This window comes from Sarcophilus harrisii, chromosome 4 (assembly GCF_902635505.1).
Source record: "Sarcophilus harrisii chromosome 4, mSarHar1.11, whole genome shotgun sequence".
Taxonomy (NCBI): Eukaryota; Metazoa; Chordata; class Mammalia; order Dasyuromorphia; family Dasyuridae; genus Sarcophilus; species Sarcophilus harrisii.
The window spans coordinates 360,851,585-360,873,525 of NC_045429.1; the positions used below are offsets into that span (position 1 = coordinate 360,851,585).

Consider the following 21,941-nt stretch of genomic DNA (forward strand, 5'->3'; position numbering starts at 1 on the left):
AGATTCAATCAAGAGAGAAATCTATATTAAATATCAGCCATATTAGTACTATTTTAGATGCATGCCTACTTATGTGTAACTATGTATGTATATACATGTGAATGTATGTATATGTGTACATAGATATATGTGTGTGTGTGAATGCATATTTATAAATGTGCTTAATTATAGCCTATTTGAGGGAGGCAGGTTCATAAAAGCTGGAAAAAAAGGAATTAAGTAAAATGTACATACATGGCAAAGAACAAAAAAAAACTTACAAGAAAGCAAAGAAAAAAGTAGACAATCATCAATATATAACTTCTATTATTGTTTTTATTAATTAACTATCTATTATTTCTTGAAATTGAAATCTCTTGATACATATTTTGAATCCTCTCTGATGTTCTGCTGCACACATAACAATGTTTTGTTTTCCTTTTCCTTTTCTGTCTTTTTATTTTGTTTTTCTTATTTTGTATTTAGTTTTAAATAAATAAAACATTTAAAAAAAAGAAAAATTGATTTGGTCTCTGAATGCAAGATGGACTGCAATAGAAAGAGACTTGTACTACAGAGATTGAGTAGCCAGCAGGCTATGACAATAATGAGAAGTGCTAAGGACCTGCACTAGCATGGAGGTAGACTCAGAGGAGATGAAGGACAATATAAGAAAGATGCTACAAAAGTAAAAATTGAGAAGACTTGGTAAAAGATTGGGTATAGGCATAAGGGTAAGGAATGACAAAGGATATGGAGTATAACTCTTTGTAAGCCTGGGGGATGGTGGTGCCTTGGACAATAATGAGGGTATTTCATGCTCTTTATGCATTGATGTAGGTTGGCATAAAATAGAAAGAATTTTCATACTTAAAGGACAGGATTCTTTTTGGATAATGCTCCATGATATTAAGGTGAAATATAAACTCCTCCTCCTGGTGATTAAAGACATCTATAGTATAGCTCCCATTATCTTTTTCAGGAAGACTTCACATCAATCTCTCTCACACAGTCAAATTACTTTACTAGCTTGTCTCTGAACAAAACATTTCAGCCCTTATCTCCTACTCCTGGAAAGACTGTCCCAACAAGTGGAAGGTTCTCTTTTAATGGTGTTAGATTTGGAACTGGGAAGGACCTTTGAAGTTATGTATTCCAGTTGTTTGGGACAAAAAGGCCTACCCAAATTGACTACTACAGAGATCACTCATAGAAAGCAGAATTATTAATTAGAATCTCAAGAAGTACACCCCATCCTGGTATGTGAGCCAAATTTCATAGCAGGATTGGGCCAGAGCCTTGAAAACGCTTACAACTTTTATACATTTCAGACAAAGAATTTCCAAAATCCCGCCCTGTATATGTTGTGATTAGTCACTTAAGCCTGTATTCCCCTATTTGATCAGTGGAATGCAGTAGACAAGGTGATATCCAGCTTCTTCGGCTACATATATGTTTTTAATCCCTTCTTTGGACAATAGAATGCAGTCCAGGACTTATCTAAAAGCACGTGACCCCAGAGAAGGCAAAACTGAGGCCTATAGGCTTGATATACTTTAGCTAACAGTCTCTGATCAATATGTGCTTAATCTGTAAGTTCTTCACCTTTCCACACATAGTGAGCTCATTTTACAGCCTGGGGAGGCTGTGTGATCTGCTCAAGGTCATAAGGTAGTATATCTCATTTATTTTTGTTTTTGGAATGCATAGTTCCCTTCAAGACTATCTCTAGGGGCATCTCTTTCATTAATCTTCCCCCAGCCTTAAATAAATATGGCCTCCCTTACCCATATGAATTTTGTGTTGACTTATCTGTTTAATTGTCCATAATTATAGTTAAAGAGGATATTAAAGGCCATTCAGCATTTAGCCCTATTTTCACTGGTAGAATGTGAGTAAAAATCAAAGGTGTACTAGAAAATGTTTAACAATCAGTTCTCTGGGAAAAAAAATTATATATGACATACTTTTAAGCTTAACAGCAATTATTTACATTTTCTCCATCATTTCTAAAGGTCTAGATAATCAACAAAATAGTAAATCAAATGCTCATTTGTAAAGCTTGCCAAATTCTAAGGTATAAATGTTCAATGAGATTTGATCTTTAGGTATCTAGAGACCATAGGAGTTGGCATCTCACCACTGGTAAAATAGATTGTAAATTTTGTATTTATATCTCCAGTGCAAAACATGAACAATGTTAAATAAATGGAGGAATAGAAGTAGCATAATATTAATACTACTTATGTCACAAAGTTGTTCTTAAGGCACTGCATGAAACTTGAAGCCCATTAAGCTTCCCCTCCTCCCCCAAATGTATAGGGGAATTTGTTTTGTTTTGTTTTGTTTTTTAGGCAAATTTTTATTGAATATTCAATCAAAAATCCATAATTTTATTCAATAAAATTTAAAAAATTAAAAATTAATTAAACTGGAATAAAATAACAAATTCATTTAAAAATATAATCGAAAAGCATAAATAAAATAACAAAATGTTTTTGAGACATTAAGGTGTGACACATCTGGCACACCCTGAACATACTCTTGAACTCAATAAAAATGAATTATTATTATTGATCCAAGAAATTTTGCCTAGTGGCATCATGATAAGTTGTCTGACCTGCAGGAAAGAAAATATTTCCCTTTGGCTATCTGAGATTCCCAGTCAGGGACTGAAGAAAAGAAGATAGTTTGGACAAAGTTATTCTATTAACATTGTTAGGTTGAGGAAAACCCTAGGTAACCAATTACTTTTTCTTAAGAGTGGAACCCCAAGAAAAGAATCCAATTGAGGGAGAGAGATCCAACAAGTGGGCATAAAATGAAGAGAGAGAGAGAGAGAGAGAGAGAGAGAGAGAGAGAGAGAGAGAGAGACAGGTGTATTATCAGTAATCTGAGCTTCTAGGAACTTTGCTGAAGGAACTGATGTATTTGAAGAGGTCTAGCCTTTGGGGAGTCTTTGCACAGTCCTATGAAGGAAGAATCAAAGGCTTTTGTGATTACCAATTTTGTTATACAAATTCAATTTTTATAATATCATAGGAACATAGTCTTTGAACAGAGGCCAATCCCCTCGTTTTAGAGACAAGGGAAATGAAGCCTGGAGAATTTAAGTGACACATCCAAGGGCACACAAATAGTGTCAGGAATGGAAGCTCACTTTATTTCATCTGTCTCTAGTCAATGATCTTTCTTGTAGAACCAGAAGGTACCTTAGAGATCATCTAGTCCAATGATCTCATTGAATGGATGAGAAAACTGCGGTCCAGGAGTGGAGTATGGTCACCCAGATGACAGAATTGTTACCTAATCTGATGTGTTCTGATTTCAAGTGCGTGAGTACATTATATCATATGACACTCTATTCATTTATATCTATAATGCTGGTGTCTTGACTAACTTATTTGTGGTCAACATGAAGTGGTTGGTTTAATAATTCAAATCTGGATCAGTTTTATCATCTGATTTTGAGCAAACACTTTCCTGAAGGGATGGAAAACTAAATTGTAAAACTGTGCTTCTGAAGAAAACAAACAAATAAACAAACTAACAAACAAATACTGCATCAACTCCTTGGGGAAGTGGTGGATCCCTCCATATCCTAGGCTGGGAGAGGGCACATAATCATTGACATAATCAGTGAATATGGTGATAACTTGTTTAAAAATATTCCGGGTCCAAAGCTCCTTTACTGAAAGTTAGTCAGTCTAGACAAAGAGTTAAGGAAGAATCTTCACAGTGGGCTTAAAATGCATCTTTCATGGAAAAGGAGAAATTAGTGTCTTTTTCTCACATTGAGTGCTCTTGTATATCATCTTAGGTCCTAGTCTTGACTCAAATGATTTAGCAACCTGAGAGAAGGGGAAGCATTCCACAGGCTGTGACTGGGAAAATGTGGTGAAAGAACTCTGCATACTTTAAGGCAGGAATTATATCTTAAATATGGGCAGATTACAAATAATGATGATAAGGCTCTTTTTTTCTTATACCTTCCCCCAGGCCCTTGCTGTTTCACCCATTAGAATATAAACTCCTTGAGAGCACATGCTATTTTTACCTTTCTTTATATTTCCTGCACTTAGCATAATAGTTGGCACATAATATATGTTAATAAATACTTATTAACTGGAAAATGTTCTACATACTTTAAAACCTGGGCAAAAATGTTAGTGATGGTGAAGATGATGATGCTTGGCTTTCTCATTTCATCCTGCTCTGGAATGTTTGACATAGTAGTACTTAATAAATGCTTATTGATTGACTTCTATTTTATTCAAATTAGATTACATTAAATCTGTCAAACATTTATAGAATCACATAGTCTCAGTATTGGAAGGAATCCTGGAGACCATCTATTCTAACCTCTGTCTGAATAAGGCATTTTGTTATATGCCAAGGGAAATATATCAACATGATATATTTATTTATTTATATATTTTTATTATAGCTTTTTATTGACAAAGCATATGCATGGGTAATTTTTCAACAATGACCCTTGCAAAAACTTTTGTTCCAATTTTTCCCCTCCTTCCCTTCACTCCCTCTCCCAGATGGCAGATAGTCCCATATATGTTAAATATCTTAAAGTAAAACATGATATGTTTATATCATATTATGATCCAGTAGAATTATAGGACCATTCTAGAGAGACAAAGGCAGAAGAAATCTCTTAAGTGGCCCTGAAAAACAGAGAACCCATAGCTTACTTCATCAGAAGGGGAGGAAAGAAGATAGGGGCTCTGTAAAGCAGACTTATTTCCTAGAATATAGTCCTAATTCCCTATAACATTTCTGCCTCTGATAAGGAATATCCTGAAAATAAAACATGTCATCTATGTACAGGATTAATAATGGGAAGATTGCTTATCTCAACCTCCTCATTTTGTGTATAAGGAAACTGGGCTCTTGTGAAATAACTTGGTTGAATTCTTTGTAATAAATAAGAACTGTGGTTTGTACTCAATATTCATGTCATTACCTCACAAAATTACAGAACCTGATAGTGGAAAAGAACTTTAGTAGGCCTCTAGTAGAACTAAAAATACCTTAGAGGCCACTGAGTCCAATTTATTAATTTTTCATATGAGAAAACTGAGTAACATGAATGTATATTCCTCATACATATACATATGACTGCGCTATAAAAAATGATGAATGTGATAAATGCAGAGAAGCATAGAAATATCTACATGAACTGATGCAGAATAAAACAAATAAGAAAAAAAAATATATAGTACTTGCACCATTGTAAATGGAAAGAACAAACACATACCAAAAAAAATCAAAAGTAAATATGGACAAATTATAAAAACAAGCATGATTTGAAAAAAGAGATAAGAAGATATTCTCAGTCTATTACTTTGTGGAAGTGGTACATCAACAGGTGATGGGCATTGCAAGAGTTTTTTTTTTTAATGTATTGATTGATCATGTTGATTTTTCCTCCTTCTTTTGCTTTTCTTTTATCTTTAGAAGATGCTGTTTGTTATATGGGATGTCCCTCTGGAGGAGCAGTAGAGGAATATTGGCGAAAACAATGGTGATCCAAAAAAAAAAATCATCAATTAAAAAAACTCATTTGAAAAAGAAAAAAAAGGAATGAGAGATGTTGTAGAGACAGAATGATCTATTCTTTTATCTGACATAGGGACTGACTAGGGAAAATTTGATATAATTGAAAGAGCATTGAGTTTGTAACAAGCAGTATGGACTTTAGGTCAGAAGGCATGGAATCTATCCTACATAATGCTTATTTGATCTTGGACTAGGTACTTAACTTTTATGTTTCCTCATTCACAAAGTGGGTATACTAATAATTGTATTATCTACCTCATAGACCCACTGTGATGAGCTATTGAGGATATGATCAGGAGAATAGTTACATTACATAAATGGACCAGTTGAATTCCAGTTGAGAGATTTTCAGATAAAACTTCCTGGTGGTGATTTGGTTTTGTACTGTGTCTTATATCCTCTTTACATTTGTCTTAAGACTCTGGAGAAGGAATGCAGGAGTTGGGATTAAACACTTGTGAATATCTTTATAATTTATCCATATGTGCTTCTGATTTTTTAGTGTGTAGTTGTTCTTTCCATTTACATTGTCCCAATCACTTTGTATATTTTTTTTGTTTGTTTCATTCTGCGTCAGTTCATGTAGATATTTCTATGTTTCTCTGAATTCACCATTATGTTTAGCCCCATACTTCAGTGCTCTTTTTGAACTTCATATGGTGTTCTGCTACTAGCACTTTTCCTGAATCTTCCTAGTACTCTTTCTCTCTGGAGAGGAGCAATGAGACCAATGGGAATGAATGTGTCTTTCTTAGCTTCTAGCTCTGACTGGATTTCAGCAGCTATTGTTTGTAGTGTTCTTTCTCCTTTATTCACAATGTTGTGATCTTGTCCACCATCTTGCTGGAGGGAGCCCTCCATACTCCCATGTACCTCTTCCTTGGAATTTTGTCCTTATTTAAGACCTGATATACTTTTATCATTTGCTCAAGATGCTAATGGACTTGTTGGTCCAGAAGAAGACTATCTCTTTTGTGCACTGTCCTGTTTAGATGTTCATCTTCTTCTTTCTTGACTGTTCTCACTCCTTTCTGCTAGCAGTCATGGGCTATGACCACTATGTAGCATTTGCAATTCTCTTTATAATACAGTGCTGATGAGCCATTGAATGTATCTGGGACTGGTAGCTGCAGCCTCGGCCTATGGCTTCATAATTGCTTTAGTTACAATATACCTTGCATTTTATTTGCCCTTCCATTCTTCCAAGAAGCTCCACCATTTCTGGGACATTTTCCCTGTCCTCAAGTTGGCTTCCCACAATATTCACCTCATTCAGATGGTCATCTTCATCTTGGCTATATTTGCCCTAGTCATCCCTTTACTGTTGATTCTGGCTTCCTCTATCTATACCATCTCTGTCATATTAAAGTTTCCCTCCACTGGAGAAAGATACAAGGTTTTCTCCACTTCTACCTCCTATTTTTTGTTGTCACTGTCCACTATGATTGTACTTCCTTTACTTATTTGAGGTCTAAGATTAACTATAACTCTAGCAAGCTGTTCTGATATCTGTGTCCTATACCATTCTAATCCTATTATTCAACCCCATGATTTATAGTCTGAGAAATAAGGAATTCAAGGCAATTCTGTGATGGGCAATAAGCCAGAACTTGTCTTCCAAATGTTAAAAACAGATTTTTCTAGTTGATTTCTGTCTTTGATTCTGGTTCTCTAATTATGGTGTGTGTGTGTGTGTGTGTGTGTGTGTGTGTGTGTGTGTGTGTGTTTGTGTGGCTAATTTCAAGAGAAAAATAATTTGAGATTTAGAATCAAGAGAGAACTGGATTTGCATTATGCCTTGCATAACAGTTGTATGGCCATGGGGAAAACTACTCTCTTTGAGCCTTGATAGTTTTTCATCCCAAATGTGCAAAGCTATTCTCATGCCTCTGTGAACATTCACATGACAATATTTCTAGTGACAACCATAGAATTGTTGGAAGAATTTAATGTGATAATCCACATAAAGGATTTTTTGTAAATGTTTAAAAGCATTTGTCATTGCATAATGGACAGAGGACCAGTCACAGAGTCAAGAAGATTTGAGTTCACAACTTAACTTTGATGCATACTATCTATGTGAAACTGGATAAGCCAATTATCCCTTTCTTCCCTTGGAAATTCTACTACAGTCAGTTTCAGAGCAGTTGTTTATCTGCATTGATAGATGGGGTTTCTCATTGGAAATACCTTATGACAAGGGGGGAGAGGATGAGGGGAAGGAGGGGAAAAATTGGAACAAAAGGTTTGGCAATTGTCCATGCTGTAAAATTACCCATACATATAACTTGTAAATAAAAAGCTATTAAAAAAAAAGATTCTCTAATAAAGGCCTCATTTCACAAACACATGTATAAAACTATTGTTTTGTAAAAATTTGTAAGAATTACAAGTGATCCTCTAATTGATAAATGGTCAAAGGATATGAGAAAGCAGTTTTCAGGAAAAGAAATCAAAGCTATGAAACTCTATTGAAAAAATAAGATGAAAAAATCCTCGAAGTCACCACTAATTAGAGACATGCAAAGTAAAACCATTCTGAGGTACCACTTCACACCTATCAGATTGGCTAAAATGACAGGAAAAGATATTAATAAATGTTGTAGGGAATGTAGGAAAACTGGGACACTAATGGATTGTTGGTGGAGTTATGAACTGATCTAGTCATTCTGGAAGACAATTTGGAACTATGCCCAAAGAGTTATAAAACTATACATAACCTTTGATCTAGTAATACCACTAGTAAGTCTATATCCCAAAGAGACAAAAATAAATCAAAAAGGAAAGGGAACCACAAGTAGAAAAATATTTATAGCAGCTCTTTTTGTGGTGGCTAAGAATTTGAAGTTGAGGGGATACCCATCAATTGGGGAATAACTGAACAATTTGTGGTATATAATTATTATGGGATACTATTATACTATAGGATATAATTACAGGATGTTTTAAAAAAAACCTGGGAAGACTTACATGAACTGATGCAAAATGAAGTGAACGGAAGTAGGAAAATTGTGTAACAATACTGCATAATAATCAACTTTGGATGACAGTTATTCTCATCAATACAATGATTCAAGACAGTTCCAAAGGACTTATGATGAAAATGCTATCCATCTCCAGAGAAAGAGCTAATGGAGTCTGAATGCAGATTGAAGCAATGTGAACTAATGTGTGAGCTAATGTGTGAACTCTCAAAGGTGTTAATTTAAGCATTGTTTCTATCAACTCTAATGAGTTAACACCTTGTTTCAAGTTCTGACCCATAACATCAGCATACTTTTGTTTTCAACTGTCTTTTGTTGGTCTGTGTTTTCTTTCCCAATATGACTAATATGGAAATATGTTTTGCATAACTTAACATGTATAACATATCAAACAATGTACCTTTGTATGGAGGTGGAAAGGCTGGGATAGAGAGAGAGAATTTGGAACTCAAAAATTAAAAGAAAAGTTAATATATTGGATTACTTCATGTCTAGGGGAGCGGATGAGGGGAAAGGAAGGAGAAAAAATTTGGAACAAGGTTTGCAAGGGTGAATGTTGAAAACTGGCTGCATATATTTTGAAAATGCAAAGCTATTACTAAAAAGATGCAACACAGACAAAAAATAAATGTTAAAGCTATTTTTACATGTAACTGAAAAAATATGAAAAATTTCACATAAAACAAAACATAACAAGTTGACCAGGCTAGTTAACGATAAGAAAATTGTTCAGGGTAGTAATATTCAGTCTTATTTTTTTTTACCTCTCTTTTCCTACTAGCTTGATAAGCTTATTTTTCTTTTCTTTTCTCAGAAATAAAATGTAGCTTTTATCTCATATTAAATTTCACATAAAAATATTTGAATAATTTTGTATGTGAACATCCAGATATTCTTAAATGCTTCTACCAGATGACAGCTCATGTTTATTTAGCATTTTAGGAGTTATAATATTTTCTATACATTCTTCTGTTTGTGTCTCAACCATTTTCTGGTATAAGTAATTCAAGTATGAAAATTGAGGCACAGAAATGTTAAGTGACTGGACCATGGTATTACAAAAACATGGTTTAAGAGTCTGCTCACTCCTAGTCTAATATCACTTTCAAACCATCTCTTGCAGCAGGGATGTCCTGGAGGTCAATAGACCAATTGATCTATAATTCATAAAGAGTATAGAAACAGAATTTTAGAGTTGAAAACAGTTTTAGATGTCATCTAATCCAATCTTTTGCCCAATGCAAAAATCTCCTCTTTAGTATCTCTGACTTATTTAGCACCTGATTGGGGCAGCTAGATAATATAGTGGATAGACTGCCACGTCTGGACTCAAAAAGACTCATTTTTTCTGAGTTCAAATCTGGCTTCAGTTACTTATTAACTGTATGACCCTGGACAAGTTACTTAATCCTGTTTGCCTCAGTTTTCTCATCTGTATGAGCTGAAGAAAGAAATGGTAAGAATGTCTATGCCAAGAAAACCTCAAATGGGATCATAAAGAATTGTACCCACTTGAAAAATGACTGGACAAAAAAATAAATGGGCATTTTCAGTGATGATGAGCTCATTGTCTCAGAAGGTCACCCTTTAAAAATTTTTTTAAAGTAAAAATTGATGGGAAGCTTGTCCAAAGCTTTACTTTTAGCGTATGAAAACTCGGTAGTCTAAGTCTAAGAACTTCCTGCAGATTACAACCAAAAGATCCAACAGATGATTATGGATTCTACTTTCTGAGACATCTTCAAGGAGTATGACAGATGTTCCACATGCAGGATTGTAGACTCCCCCATGTCCTATATAGTCTGAGACTTCACTCATTTCCCATCTAGTTATATGCTTTTGGGAAATGAGTATCTGCTTAGGACCTTAGTTAAGGCTGTTTTTACTTCTTTATTCCTCAGAGTATAGACAAGGGGGTTGAGCATTGGGGTTATCACAGTGTAGGTCACTGCCACCAGTCGGTCCTTGTCTGAGGAGTAGAGGGATGTAGGACGCAGGTAGATGAAAGAAGCACAGCCATAATGGACAATGACCACAGTGAGGTGGGAGATGCAAGTGGCAAATGCCTTTCGTTGCCCCTCAGCTGATGAGATCTTGAGGATAGTGGAGACAATGAAAACATAGGAGATGAATATCAGCACAAAGGGGACCAATAATACCAAAATACTGAGAAAGAAGATGACCATCTCTTTCATATTTGTGTCAGTACAGCCCAACTTGATGACAGGAGAGATGTCACAGAAAAAGTGGTTAACTCGGTTTGATGCACAAAAAGGCAGGCTGAATACTAGGATGTTGACAATGACAGAGATCATGAAACCACAGAAGGCACAGGTCAACACCAGCTGAATGCAAGTTGCTTGGCTAACAATGAGCATGTAGTTAAGAGGATTGCAGATGGCAACATAGCGGTCATAACCCATCACAGCAATTAGAAAGCAATTGGTACAAGCCAAGCCTACAAAAAAGTAGAGCTGGGCTGCACAACCAGAGAAAGAAATAGTTTTGTCAGTAGAGAGTAGGTTTGTCAGCATCTTGGGGATGATGACCAAGGTGTAGCAGGTCTCAGAGCATGAAAGAATGAAAAGAAAGAAGTACATTGGGGTATGGAGGGTGCGATCTATGCGAATGACAGTCATGATAGTGACATTGGCCATTAAAGTGGTCAGGTAGACCAGAAGGAAGATGATGAAGAGCAGAATCTGCAGGTCTCCCAGACTGGAGAAGCCTACAAGGACGAATTCAGTGATCACACTCTGGTTCTGTCTCTTCATTGATCACAGAAGAGAAGCTAGAACAACCTAGATGCAGATAGAATTTATATGAGTTGACGTTTGTATAAAAGGTATATGCCCCAAATAAATCAGCTTTATATCTTTGGCTCCAATCCAAATATTCTATGAATTTGATCCTTCCTCTATTATTCAATTTCAATAAAGTTAACCAAGAATATAAGTAAGCATAAATTGTGTTCTCATGCTTATTATTGATAAATACTAAAACAAACTGTAGCAAGATTGATCCAATAACTATGATTAACGCAAAACATTTTTGGTATTTCTTCTTGTTCTTGTTTTTCATCTTTTTATTCTTCATTTTCTTCTTGTTTTTGTTTTTCTATGTAAATATGTGACAATCCTTTGACTATGGCCTTAGGGAAGATAACTGGTGCATTGGACTGAGTGCTGAGCTTGAATCAGCAAGATTCATCTTCCTGAGCTCAAAATTGGTCTCAGACACTTAGCTAGCTGTATGATCCTGGGCCATTCACTTAACTATGTTTGTCTCTTCAATGGTAAACATGAGAGAAGAAAATGGCATACCACTCCAATATCTTTGCCAAGAAAATACCAAATGGGGTCATAAAGAGTTGAGTATGACCAAAATAACTGAATCATAATTTTTTTTTCTGAATTATAATTTTGAGCATAGGCTATACTTCAACTTAGATCTCTTTGAAACAATAAGAAGGATAAATGGCAAAATAATATTAGTACAGATTGCATTCAGATTTTATAGAACTGAAATTGGAGATGTGGGATAGTGTACTCTATATTTGTATAAATATGGGTTCATAGATTTGATTCAATAGATACAATTCATCAAGAATTCATTTTGTTAAAAAAATGCCATATAAGAAAATGGAAAAATCAGTTGGTGGAAGATGAACACAAAAGAGCATCAGACTTATAAAAAGCTCAGAATGAACTGAGGCTGTAATTAAAACTAAGAACATCAGAAATGTCTTTTATAGCCACATTTGAAAAAGATCAAGGACTGGAGGGAGGGGGCATTTCTAGAAGTGGATTAAATAATGGGTATAAGAAAGAAGGCCAAGCAAATCAACTTTTACTTTGCTCCTGGGTTTTCTTCCATGGAAATAATCTTTGATAAAAAGATTGGTAAAAGAGAGTTGAGGCTAAAAATATATGAGGAGATAATGAGAGAATACCTAGTCATTGTCAGTGAATTAAAACCATCAGGCCTCAACAAAATAATTACCATGGTGTTAAAGATGAAAAAAAAAAACAAGATATGATTTTGGAGCCAGTATCAGAAATCTCCATAAAATCATGGAAAATGCAATTGGTCCTGCAGGATCACAACTGAGCAAATCAAAAAAGAGGAAAGGATTGTTTCTTTAAACTGTAGATGTGAGACTTTACTTCATTTTTTAGGAAATAGGATTCATTCTTACAAGAACAGTTTGTGTATACTTAGAAAGGGAAGTAATGGCTTCTCTAATCCAGCATAAGATTGTCAAGAACAAATCATACTGTTATAACATAATAATAGCATATTGCTATAGCAGGGGAATGATAGACATAGTTAAAATAAATTTCAGGAAGGTATTTGACACAATTTTTCATGATATCATTGTGGACAAGTTTAAAGAGATATGGCCCAGATGATAATTCATAATTAGACAGAACTAGACTGAGCTGAAAGAATGGTAATTCATATTTCAACACAACTTAGAAGAGTCAGAAATGAAATATTCCCATGATCTGGCTTCAACTCTTTTGTTCAATGATTTGAATGGAGGTAGGGGTAGAATGCTTATCAGTTATATAGATGACATAAGCTAAAGAAATAGGCATAGATAAATACTTTGAAGAACAGAAATGAGATCATAAGAGATCTTGATAGTTTTTTTTTAATTTAAGTACTGAATTTGATAAGATGAAATTTAATGACTTTAAATTAAATCTCTATTTATCCATATATTTAAATGTGTGTCTAATGAAAAAGTGCAGGTTACAGATGCTATTTCAGTTGTTCACTTATCTCCAATTCTTTGTGGCCCCATTTTTTGCAAATATACTGTAGAGGTTTGCTATTTCTTTCTCCAGTTCACTTTATAGATGAGGAAACTGAGGTGAAAAGAATTGAGTGAGTTGTCGGGATCATACAGTCATGATACTGGATTTGAATTCAGATATTCCTAATTTCAGGTTGAGAACTCTATCCACTGTACCACTTAGCTCCTCTAAAGTGAGAGCCACTTGAACAGAAGGTTCTGGCTGCAATAAGAGAAACATTGGATAAAATGAGGGCCAACAGAGTCCCTTGTGTTTTGCCCAGGTCAGGTAGCATCTAGAAGACATTTTTCATTGTTGGGAACTATATTTTTAAAAGGTCTTTGGCAAGCAGTAGAAGTGATAACAGCCTTAAATGAAGCTTGGCTTGAGATCCAAATGGGTTGCTTTATTCCAAAAGCAGTCATTGAAGAAAGTGGCAGGCTGACAATTCATAGAGGTATAATGGAACATATTTGTCAACATTTCCATAGCAATCTATTTTGTGATCAATAACTGAGGAACCATTGCATTTGTACTTCAACACCTTAATTGTAAAAATTCTTTGTGAAAAAAGTAAAAATGATTCTTAGGTATATAGATGTGTAAGTTCTATGTGAATGATAGAAACACATAATACTTTGGAATATGACATTGGGAAGGGTGGCTGAAAATTAAAAAAAAATAATATACTGGAGCAAATACAGGCTAGATTTGACACAATATTTAAAGAAAGGGGGGAATTACTTTTCATAATATCTCATAGAAGATGCCAATAGATTGGAGAAATTATGGAAGATCATTTGTATCCATAAGTGGAGACCAGAAAACATCAGTAATTACCAGCTTTATGCCAAACTTTTCATCTTTATCAAGTGTTCAAGGAAATGACGTATAAACATATTCAGAGCATACTAGAAAATATGAGAAGGGAACAGGCAGGTTTTTGTAAAAAATTTTATATGGCAGACCACATCTTGCAGTTATAAGAAGGACCAAAAATCATTCTCACTGCATTTATCATTAGTTGATTTTTTTTTTTAAGTACTTGAAGAGAAAGCAGGGACTGCTGGGGCTGAAGCTGCTGTGATCAGAAACCAGAATGGGGGCAGTGATGACAATAGTCATGGCAGGCCATCAGGCAACCTGACCGTACTGCCCAGGCTCCTGCCTTAGGCCACTGCCCAAGGGATTGCTGTTCAGTCACTCATCCTTCTGGGAAAAGAAGCTGAGCTTGGACTGGGACAGGAATGTCTAGTATCAGGGCTGGGTCTGGCGACACGTTTATGAGGAATGTTAGCCAGGAACGTTTATAGTGCCTGTTCTCCGTGACATCAAATTTATCCTATCTACTCATCATGGGTCAGCCTATGTCACTGGGCAATATAGCCCCAACTTCTCTCACAATGGGAAAATCTACCTGAGTATTCTGAGCGTGCCTAGAGCCCACCCAGAGTATCTCTTCCATGCTTATTTCCACTCAGTCACTAATGGCTGAAAATCCCTATCACATTCCCCAGGGAGTGAGCTGTTGTTTGCAACCTTCTTGCCATCTTAGTACTAGGGATGATTTTGATCCCATGCGCCAAGGGGCAATCCTAATGTACTGATACAGGAGAGCCTGAAATGTGGTTCTCCGGCAAAAACTTACATTTCTAGTGGGACAGTGCATGGGAATAGAAGGCAAATATTGAAATTCCCAGAGAGTCTTGCCTAGATTCAATGGGGATACCAGGAGGGAGGTCAAGGTCAAGGAAGGGAGGGAGAGAGAAGAGTGTCACATGACTTGTTCAACTTATTGCTCCCATATCTTTTAATCTTGAAGCTGGGCCTTCCCCTACTTAGACCAGATTTTCTTAAACCTTTTCTACACATGATCTTCCTCCCCAACCAAAATGTTTATGTGACCTCAGGTCTATGAAAAATAGGCATGCAAATCAAACATTTACTGATAACAAGTCATAATTTCGTGATCCTCTCATTCAATTATGCCACAGTTTAAGAAGCAAGTGCATAAAACAGCTTAGTCCCGCCTAGTCTAACCACCTGGACCTCATTTCTCACTTCTCATAATTTCATTTTGCCTAATTTATAGTCACTATTCTAGATAGACCAAAGAAACAGTGGTGGAATCTGTGCTATTATTCAGAAAACTATACTTGGCATCTAAGCACCTTTCCCCTCTGCTTCTTTCCTACTTTCCTCTATTGCCATCAGGTAAAAAATTGATTGAAACCAACAGAAAGTCTTTGCAAATCCAGCACAGATGTGGTAGAAACTGAAAATAGTTTGTTCCCACCATTACTGATTCTCATGGGAAAATACTCAATACTGGCAAACCTCTGTCTTTTTGGAATTAAACACATTATGAGAAAACAGTTCCTTTTGATTTCTCACCCAAACAAGGATATTCTTCCTTTGGAATGATAAGGGAATTGATATTTTTTGAGGAGTGGATTGTCCAGCTAGTCTGCTTGGTGTTTGCACTATAATCTATGGTTCTCTTACAGTTTCACAATACTTGGGGGACTTGGAGGAAGCAGTGGTGGCCAGTAGCAGAGGGGAAACAGGACCAAGACTGGAGGGCTCTGTTCTAGGCTGTGCACTCTTCTAAGTATTAAGTCTGCAGGAGAACAATCAGAGGGAAACTCATCTCTCAGATAGATGCTTGCTGGGCTAGCTCTCATTTTCCCTAGCTTTATTTAGCTGCAAGCATCCTTTTGGATGGTTAACCCAGAAAGACATACTTTGGGCACTATACTGCTGAGTATTTCTCCTTCTCCTTTTTTGGGCTGTATTCCCAGAACCTGGGATTAGGAAGCTTCATTTTTCTATCTAGTCTCAGACATTTACCAGCTGTATTACCCTGAAAAAGTCATGTGGCTAACCACATTTGTTTTAGTTTTCTCATCTGAAAAGTGAGTTGGAAGGAAAATGGCAAATTACTGCAGTACTTTCCCTAGAAAACCCAAAATGAGGTCACAAAGTTATACATCCCCTCAAAATGATTGAATAACAATAAAAATGTCCAATTGTATTATATTCTCTCCTAGGGACTATGTAATTAATACTAAGGAACTATGTAATTAATGCTAAGGATTTGGTCAGTATCCTAACTTTTTGTGAAAAAGAATGACTGAATTCTGAGGTAAGAGTTCAAACAGCTTCTGTCTCGTGAGTCAGATGACATATACTTTAGATTTGAGGTTCCAGAGTAACCTAGAACTTTATTTAGCCTAAACATTTACATTGTGGGATGGAATTTATTGGGCAAAAGAGGGAGAATTCTTTGGAAGGGGAAAGCAAACAGGACAAACTGAGCTTGTGGAGTAGTAAGAGAAACATACGTATGTATGAGTCAAGATCAGTTGTTATTTCACTCAAAAAAATATCAGGGCTGGTAGTCTACTCAGATATATAGCTCTGGGATAAACACTATATTCAATCCCCAAATTCCATCAATCAGAGCAGATGCAGGGTTGTGAATGAATGTTCTTGTTCTATAGATACAGTGTTGTCCTTAAGCCATTTAAATGTTTCTACTTCTAAGCTACAATCCTCTCTCCAAAACTGTGATGAGCCAAGAACCTCTGGCATTGTGGTTTAATTTCTGTGGTGTGATCCTGAGTTGGGAAAATATATGCACAGAAGACACTCAACGAGACATCTTTATATCTAATTGTACATAAATAATTTTTACATGCAATAGAGTTTTTGGCAAAATAAAAAGCATTCAACTTTGTAGGAGGGCAAAACAAAGCTTTAAAAATCTTCTCCATAAAGTAATCTTTAATTTATATAAAGATCATACAATATTCCTTGATTAATACAATCACACAGACAATTCTAGTCAATAATACTCTATTTGTTAACAATAGTCAAGGCATTAAAATATATGCTCACCAAAGGTGTTTTCAACAGTCTTGAAGAATGCTTTGTTTAGATCCAAATGGAAGAAGAGTTCTCCATGGATTGTGAAATTTTCCAAAGCTATTATCTATATTTAATATTATAATGAAGGGCTCAAACTCCAGAACATGACCTTGAGATCCATTTCTATTCAAAAGAGATTGAACTTGTCAAGGAAAAATTACATGAATGAAAATGCCTAATGTTAAGATAGTAACATTCAGTAGGATGGCCAATCCATTGAAGTAGTATAATGTTGCATTTGGAATGGGTAGATAAATTAATGATGATTATAGTATGACATTTATATGGTGACACATTACAAAGCATTTCATCTATTAGGGTTTGTTTTGTCCTCACAGCAATTCTGTGACATTGTTATTACATATTTTAAGTCTAAATTTCAAATAAGAAAGTTGAGACTCAGAGACATTAAATAATTTGTTTCAAACTTAATATCAGAAATTTCAAAACAGTTTCAAACTTAGTAAGTATCAGAATCCAAGTGTTTCCAAGCTTGTTAAACCAGCTAATCCTAGAGAAGCAATGAATTTAGCATAACAAGAGGGAGAGAAAAGGATGGATTGCATTTGGGAAATGGCACAAAGCTCTTAATAACCCTAAACTGCTTAGCAGTACAAAGAGCCCCTTTTAAACAAAAGTGTTTTGCCAGTGATGGTCTACAAAGGTAAATCTTAGAATATTATGGAATTGATATTGCTCATAACCCAAAAGTAAATGGAAAGCCACAGGATGATCACCAGTAGGCTGAAGCACATTTCCAGTGATAACCTAATCTTAAGAAGAGATGTAAAGGATATCAATGAAAAAATGCATGATGGAAAAGGAGGTGGGCTGGTCATGGATTGAAAGATGGGTAGTCCAGTTGATTCTTTGTTACCCTCAAAATGAAAAAAGAATTTATTAAAAAATAAAATTTGTCCTGGTTATTTTGTCCCCAATATTCAGCATATTGGGTGGATAGTCTTTGTGGGACTTTCTGGAAGAACGTGGATAAGAACTGAACAGGATAAAAAGCCATGGATATATTTTGCTTCCCATCAATGCCTCATCCACAAAATCACAGATCCATTGAAATATCTGAAACTAGAGCAGCGAACAGGATGACAAGAAAACTCTGAACTATGTAACTGTCAGCAAGTTAAAGGAATTAGGAATGCTAACCTGAAAAGAAAAGACTCAGAGGACATATAATAGATGTGTTAACTATTAGAAGATCTGTCATCTGGTAGAAGGATTACAATTGCTCTTGGCCTCAGAGGGGGAGAATTACGACCAATGGGAGGAATATAAGATATTCAACAAAGGTAGACTAGCCTTAAGATTAGCCTCCATCATTGGAGGGTTTTGGGAAGTGGATTAGATGAACAATTATTAGTTATAATCATAGCAGTAATAGTTAATACATACACACATCTGTACATATGCTATATATGTATACAGATATACATATAGACAAGTATATATGCATACATATGTATGTATAATATAATCTGTAGACAGATGCATATATATAATGTGTATTAATTTACAGGTATATATAAGTATATTAGAGAGTATATACATGTGTTTATATATGTATTTATATGTGTGCATGTAGGCATATATATATAATTTATAGATATAGATGCATCTTTACATCTTTACACTTTACAAATTTTATCTCATTTTATCTTCACAATACTCCAGTAGTTATTCACAATAATATTCAATAAATCTGGTAGTATTCACAATAACTAACTGGTAGTTAGGTAGTATTATTATCCTCATTTTCTTGATTATGAAACTGAGGTAAGCAGAAGTTAAAGGAAGTTAGGTTGCCTAAATTCACATAGCTAGTAAAAATCTGAGACTGGATTTGAACTCAGGATTTTCAGACTCTGGATCTAGAACTTTAGCTACCACATGATGTAGATACTTATTATAGAGGGAGCTCTTGCTGAGGTATGAGGTATACTGAATAGTTTCTGAGGTCCTTTCTATTAATAAGAAGTTAATAGAATATTGTCCCTGAAAAGATATTTAAAGATCATGGAGTCCAACTTTCTCCCATCTCACATACTTATGAATTATGTGAGCCTGGGCAGGCCAATTTACCTCTATTTGCCTCAATTTCCTCCTCCTGTGTTAAATAAAGGGATGGGCTTAATGGTCTCTAAGGATCCCTGTAGTTCCAAATCCTTTATCCCAAGATCAATTCAATTTCATTCAAAATATTTCAGTTCAAATTATAGGCATATTGGAAACCCCTGGGATGCTCAGCACAGAACCAAAGAATTTTTGTTCCATTGATTTTTCTCTAAATTTTTTTGTTTCTGTGCAAACAAGAGTAAAAACCAAAGCACATCTGAAGGCACTGCCAATATCAGTTCATTTGTTTGGCATCCCATCCCATACCAGCTCACTGCACATTTCAGACTATCATTGTACACTGCCCTTAGCCCTGCTGTATCAAGGGGATTCTGTTTTGTTTGCAGACCTACAAATGAAATGCCAACATGGTGCCGGTGGGCTCCACATGTATCTTCCAACACTGGAGGAGGTTTTAGATTTATAGAATCATATGGCTTGGAGTTAGAAAAGACCTGGGAGATTATTTGGTCCAAATGCTCATTTCTTTTAATACTATCTCTGGCAGGTGGTCATCAGACTTTTATTTGAACACTCTCCAGGACATTAAAAGCTTCTAGACAGCTTGTTGATTGATCAAAGCACTGGGAAACTCCCAATTTTGTTAGCAAATATAAAACCACAATTATCTTTCCTTCTACTCCCTTAAGTATTCTCAGAGTCAAAAGAGACTTCAGAAAACACTCTGAGCTATGTTGAACAGGGGTAACTTGTACAACATCCACCAATAGTTGAAGACTGAAACATACACACACACACACACACACACACACACACACACAGAGAGAGAGAGAGAGAGAGAGAGAGAGAGAGAGAGAGAGAGAGAAAGAAAGAAAGAAAGAGAAAGACAGAGACACAGAGAGAAAGGCAGAGAAAGACACAGAGACAGAGACAGAGACAGAGAGACACACACACACAGAAACTGAAACAGACAGAGGCAGGGAGTCACACAGAGACAGAGGGGCAGAGAAAAAGAGAGGCAGAGACAGAAAACAGAGACAGAAAGAGAGAGAGACAGAGAGAGAGAGACACAAGGAAAGATAGACAGAGAGAGAAAGAAACAGAGACAGAGAGAGATAAAGTAGAAAGGAAGAAGTGGGAGACAGAAAGACAGAGAGATAGAGAGAGAATCCATGATTGTTCTGGCTTTCATTATTGTTCTCCATGTGGTCTCCTGTTCCTCATGCTCATAATGCACTTATCCCCTCACTTTGAATTCTTAGCTTTCTTCAAGGCTTAGTTCAACGGTCCTCTATTTAGTAAGAACTTTCTTCTCCCCATCCAGTTAATAGCACCCTCCTACTTGTTCTTGAATTAGTTTGCATTTTATAATTTCCTGAAGGGCAGAGATTATTTTAGTTTTGTCTTTTTCTCCCTAGTACATAGCATAGAAATCAGACATAGAAGGTGCTTAATAAACAACAGTGGATGAATAAGTAATTTCCAAACTCTTCACCTATCTGTCTGCCTTTCTCTGTACTTCTTCAATTTTTTCATTTCCTTCTTAAATGTCATGCTTAGAAGTGAGCATAGTTATTCAGATGAGGTATGATCAGGGGAGAGGACAGTGGATCTATCACCTTCCCAACTCTATATGGCAATAATGCATCTTAAGATTCTGTGAATATTTTTGTTTTCTTGTCTCTCTAAAGTCTATTCATCTCTACATATATATTTCCCCCCTTACATGTTCTTGTTCTCCACCAACACTTGGGTCTTCTCCTTTTAAACTGAACTCAAAACTCACTCCCTGAAAACCTTTCTTGGATTCCCTGAACTGATTGAAATTGCTGTTTCACTCTACATCCACTTTGGTCAATAGGTAGGTTATTTTCATTTCCACTTAGAGCAACAAAATGATAGAGCTGCAAGGACTTTATCAATGATTTCAGGTTCCCCATTTTTACATATGAAAATATTGAGGGCTAATGATTTGTCTAAGATCATACAGAGAATTGGTAGCTTAACCAAGACTAGCAGCTGATTTCTGGGTTCCCTTGGTCAGTGCTCCTACTGTCATGCTGCTTACCCCTTGATATACTAAAGCTGAAATCTAAAAGTTTATTTTATTCCATATAGTTCAGAACAATTACTGCTAAGTAAAGTAGAATAGATTTTTTTTCCTTTAAAATAGTAATAGAAAATAATCTACATGGAATTAAAAAACAAAAATCCTAATGAACCAATATGATCATTTAACAGACAACAGTCTCTCACAATTCTAAAACTTTTTAGGGTTATTTACCCCCATTTCCCACAGATGGACTACATTGGATCTGTGAGATTAATTCACTTACACATGAGGACAGAGCTAGTCAACTTTAGAACCAAATCTAAATGCAATAGTTTCCTGTTACATCAATGCTCTCCACTTTATTTTGACCCCATAAATCTTGTCTTAAATGCTAATCCTATCATGCAAACCTCCCTACTATGTATCTCCCCACTTGTTTTCCTCTCTCCTCAGTCTTCCACACATATCACTCCCACACATACTGCCATGTTAATTCTTGGTTTATCTCTGTTCATTTTTTTAAACCTAGAT

The 21,941-nt window shown here is 35.6% G+C and overlaps 1 protein-coding gene and 1 pseudogene across 1 annotated transcript; one reads left to right on the forward strand and one right to left on the reverse strand.

The window, feature by feature from the left end:
* Nucleotides 1–6,420: 6,420 nt before the first annotated feature.
* On the forward strand, nt 6,421–7,021 carry LOC116423634 (annotated as a pseudogene).
* Nucleotides 7,022–10,366: 3,345 nt separating this feature from the next.
* LOC105750284 (olfactory receptor 10T2-like) lies at nt 10,367–11,311 on the reverse strand. The gene has a single exon (XM_012547499.1). It carries the CDS (start codon nt 11,309–11,311, stop codon nt 10,367–10,369), a length of 945 nt encoding a protein of 314 aa, XP_012402953.1.
* Between the last annotated feature and the right edge of the window lie 10,630 nt (nt 11,312–21,941).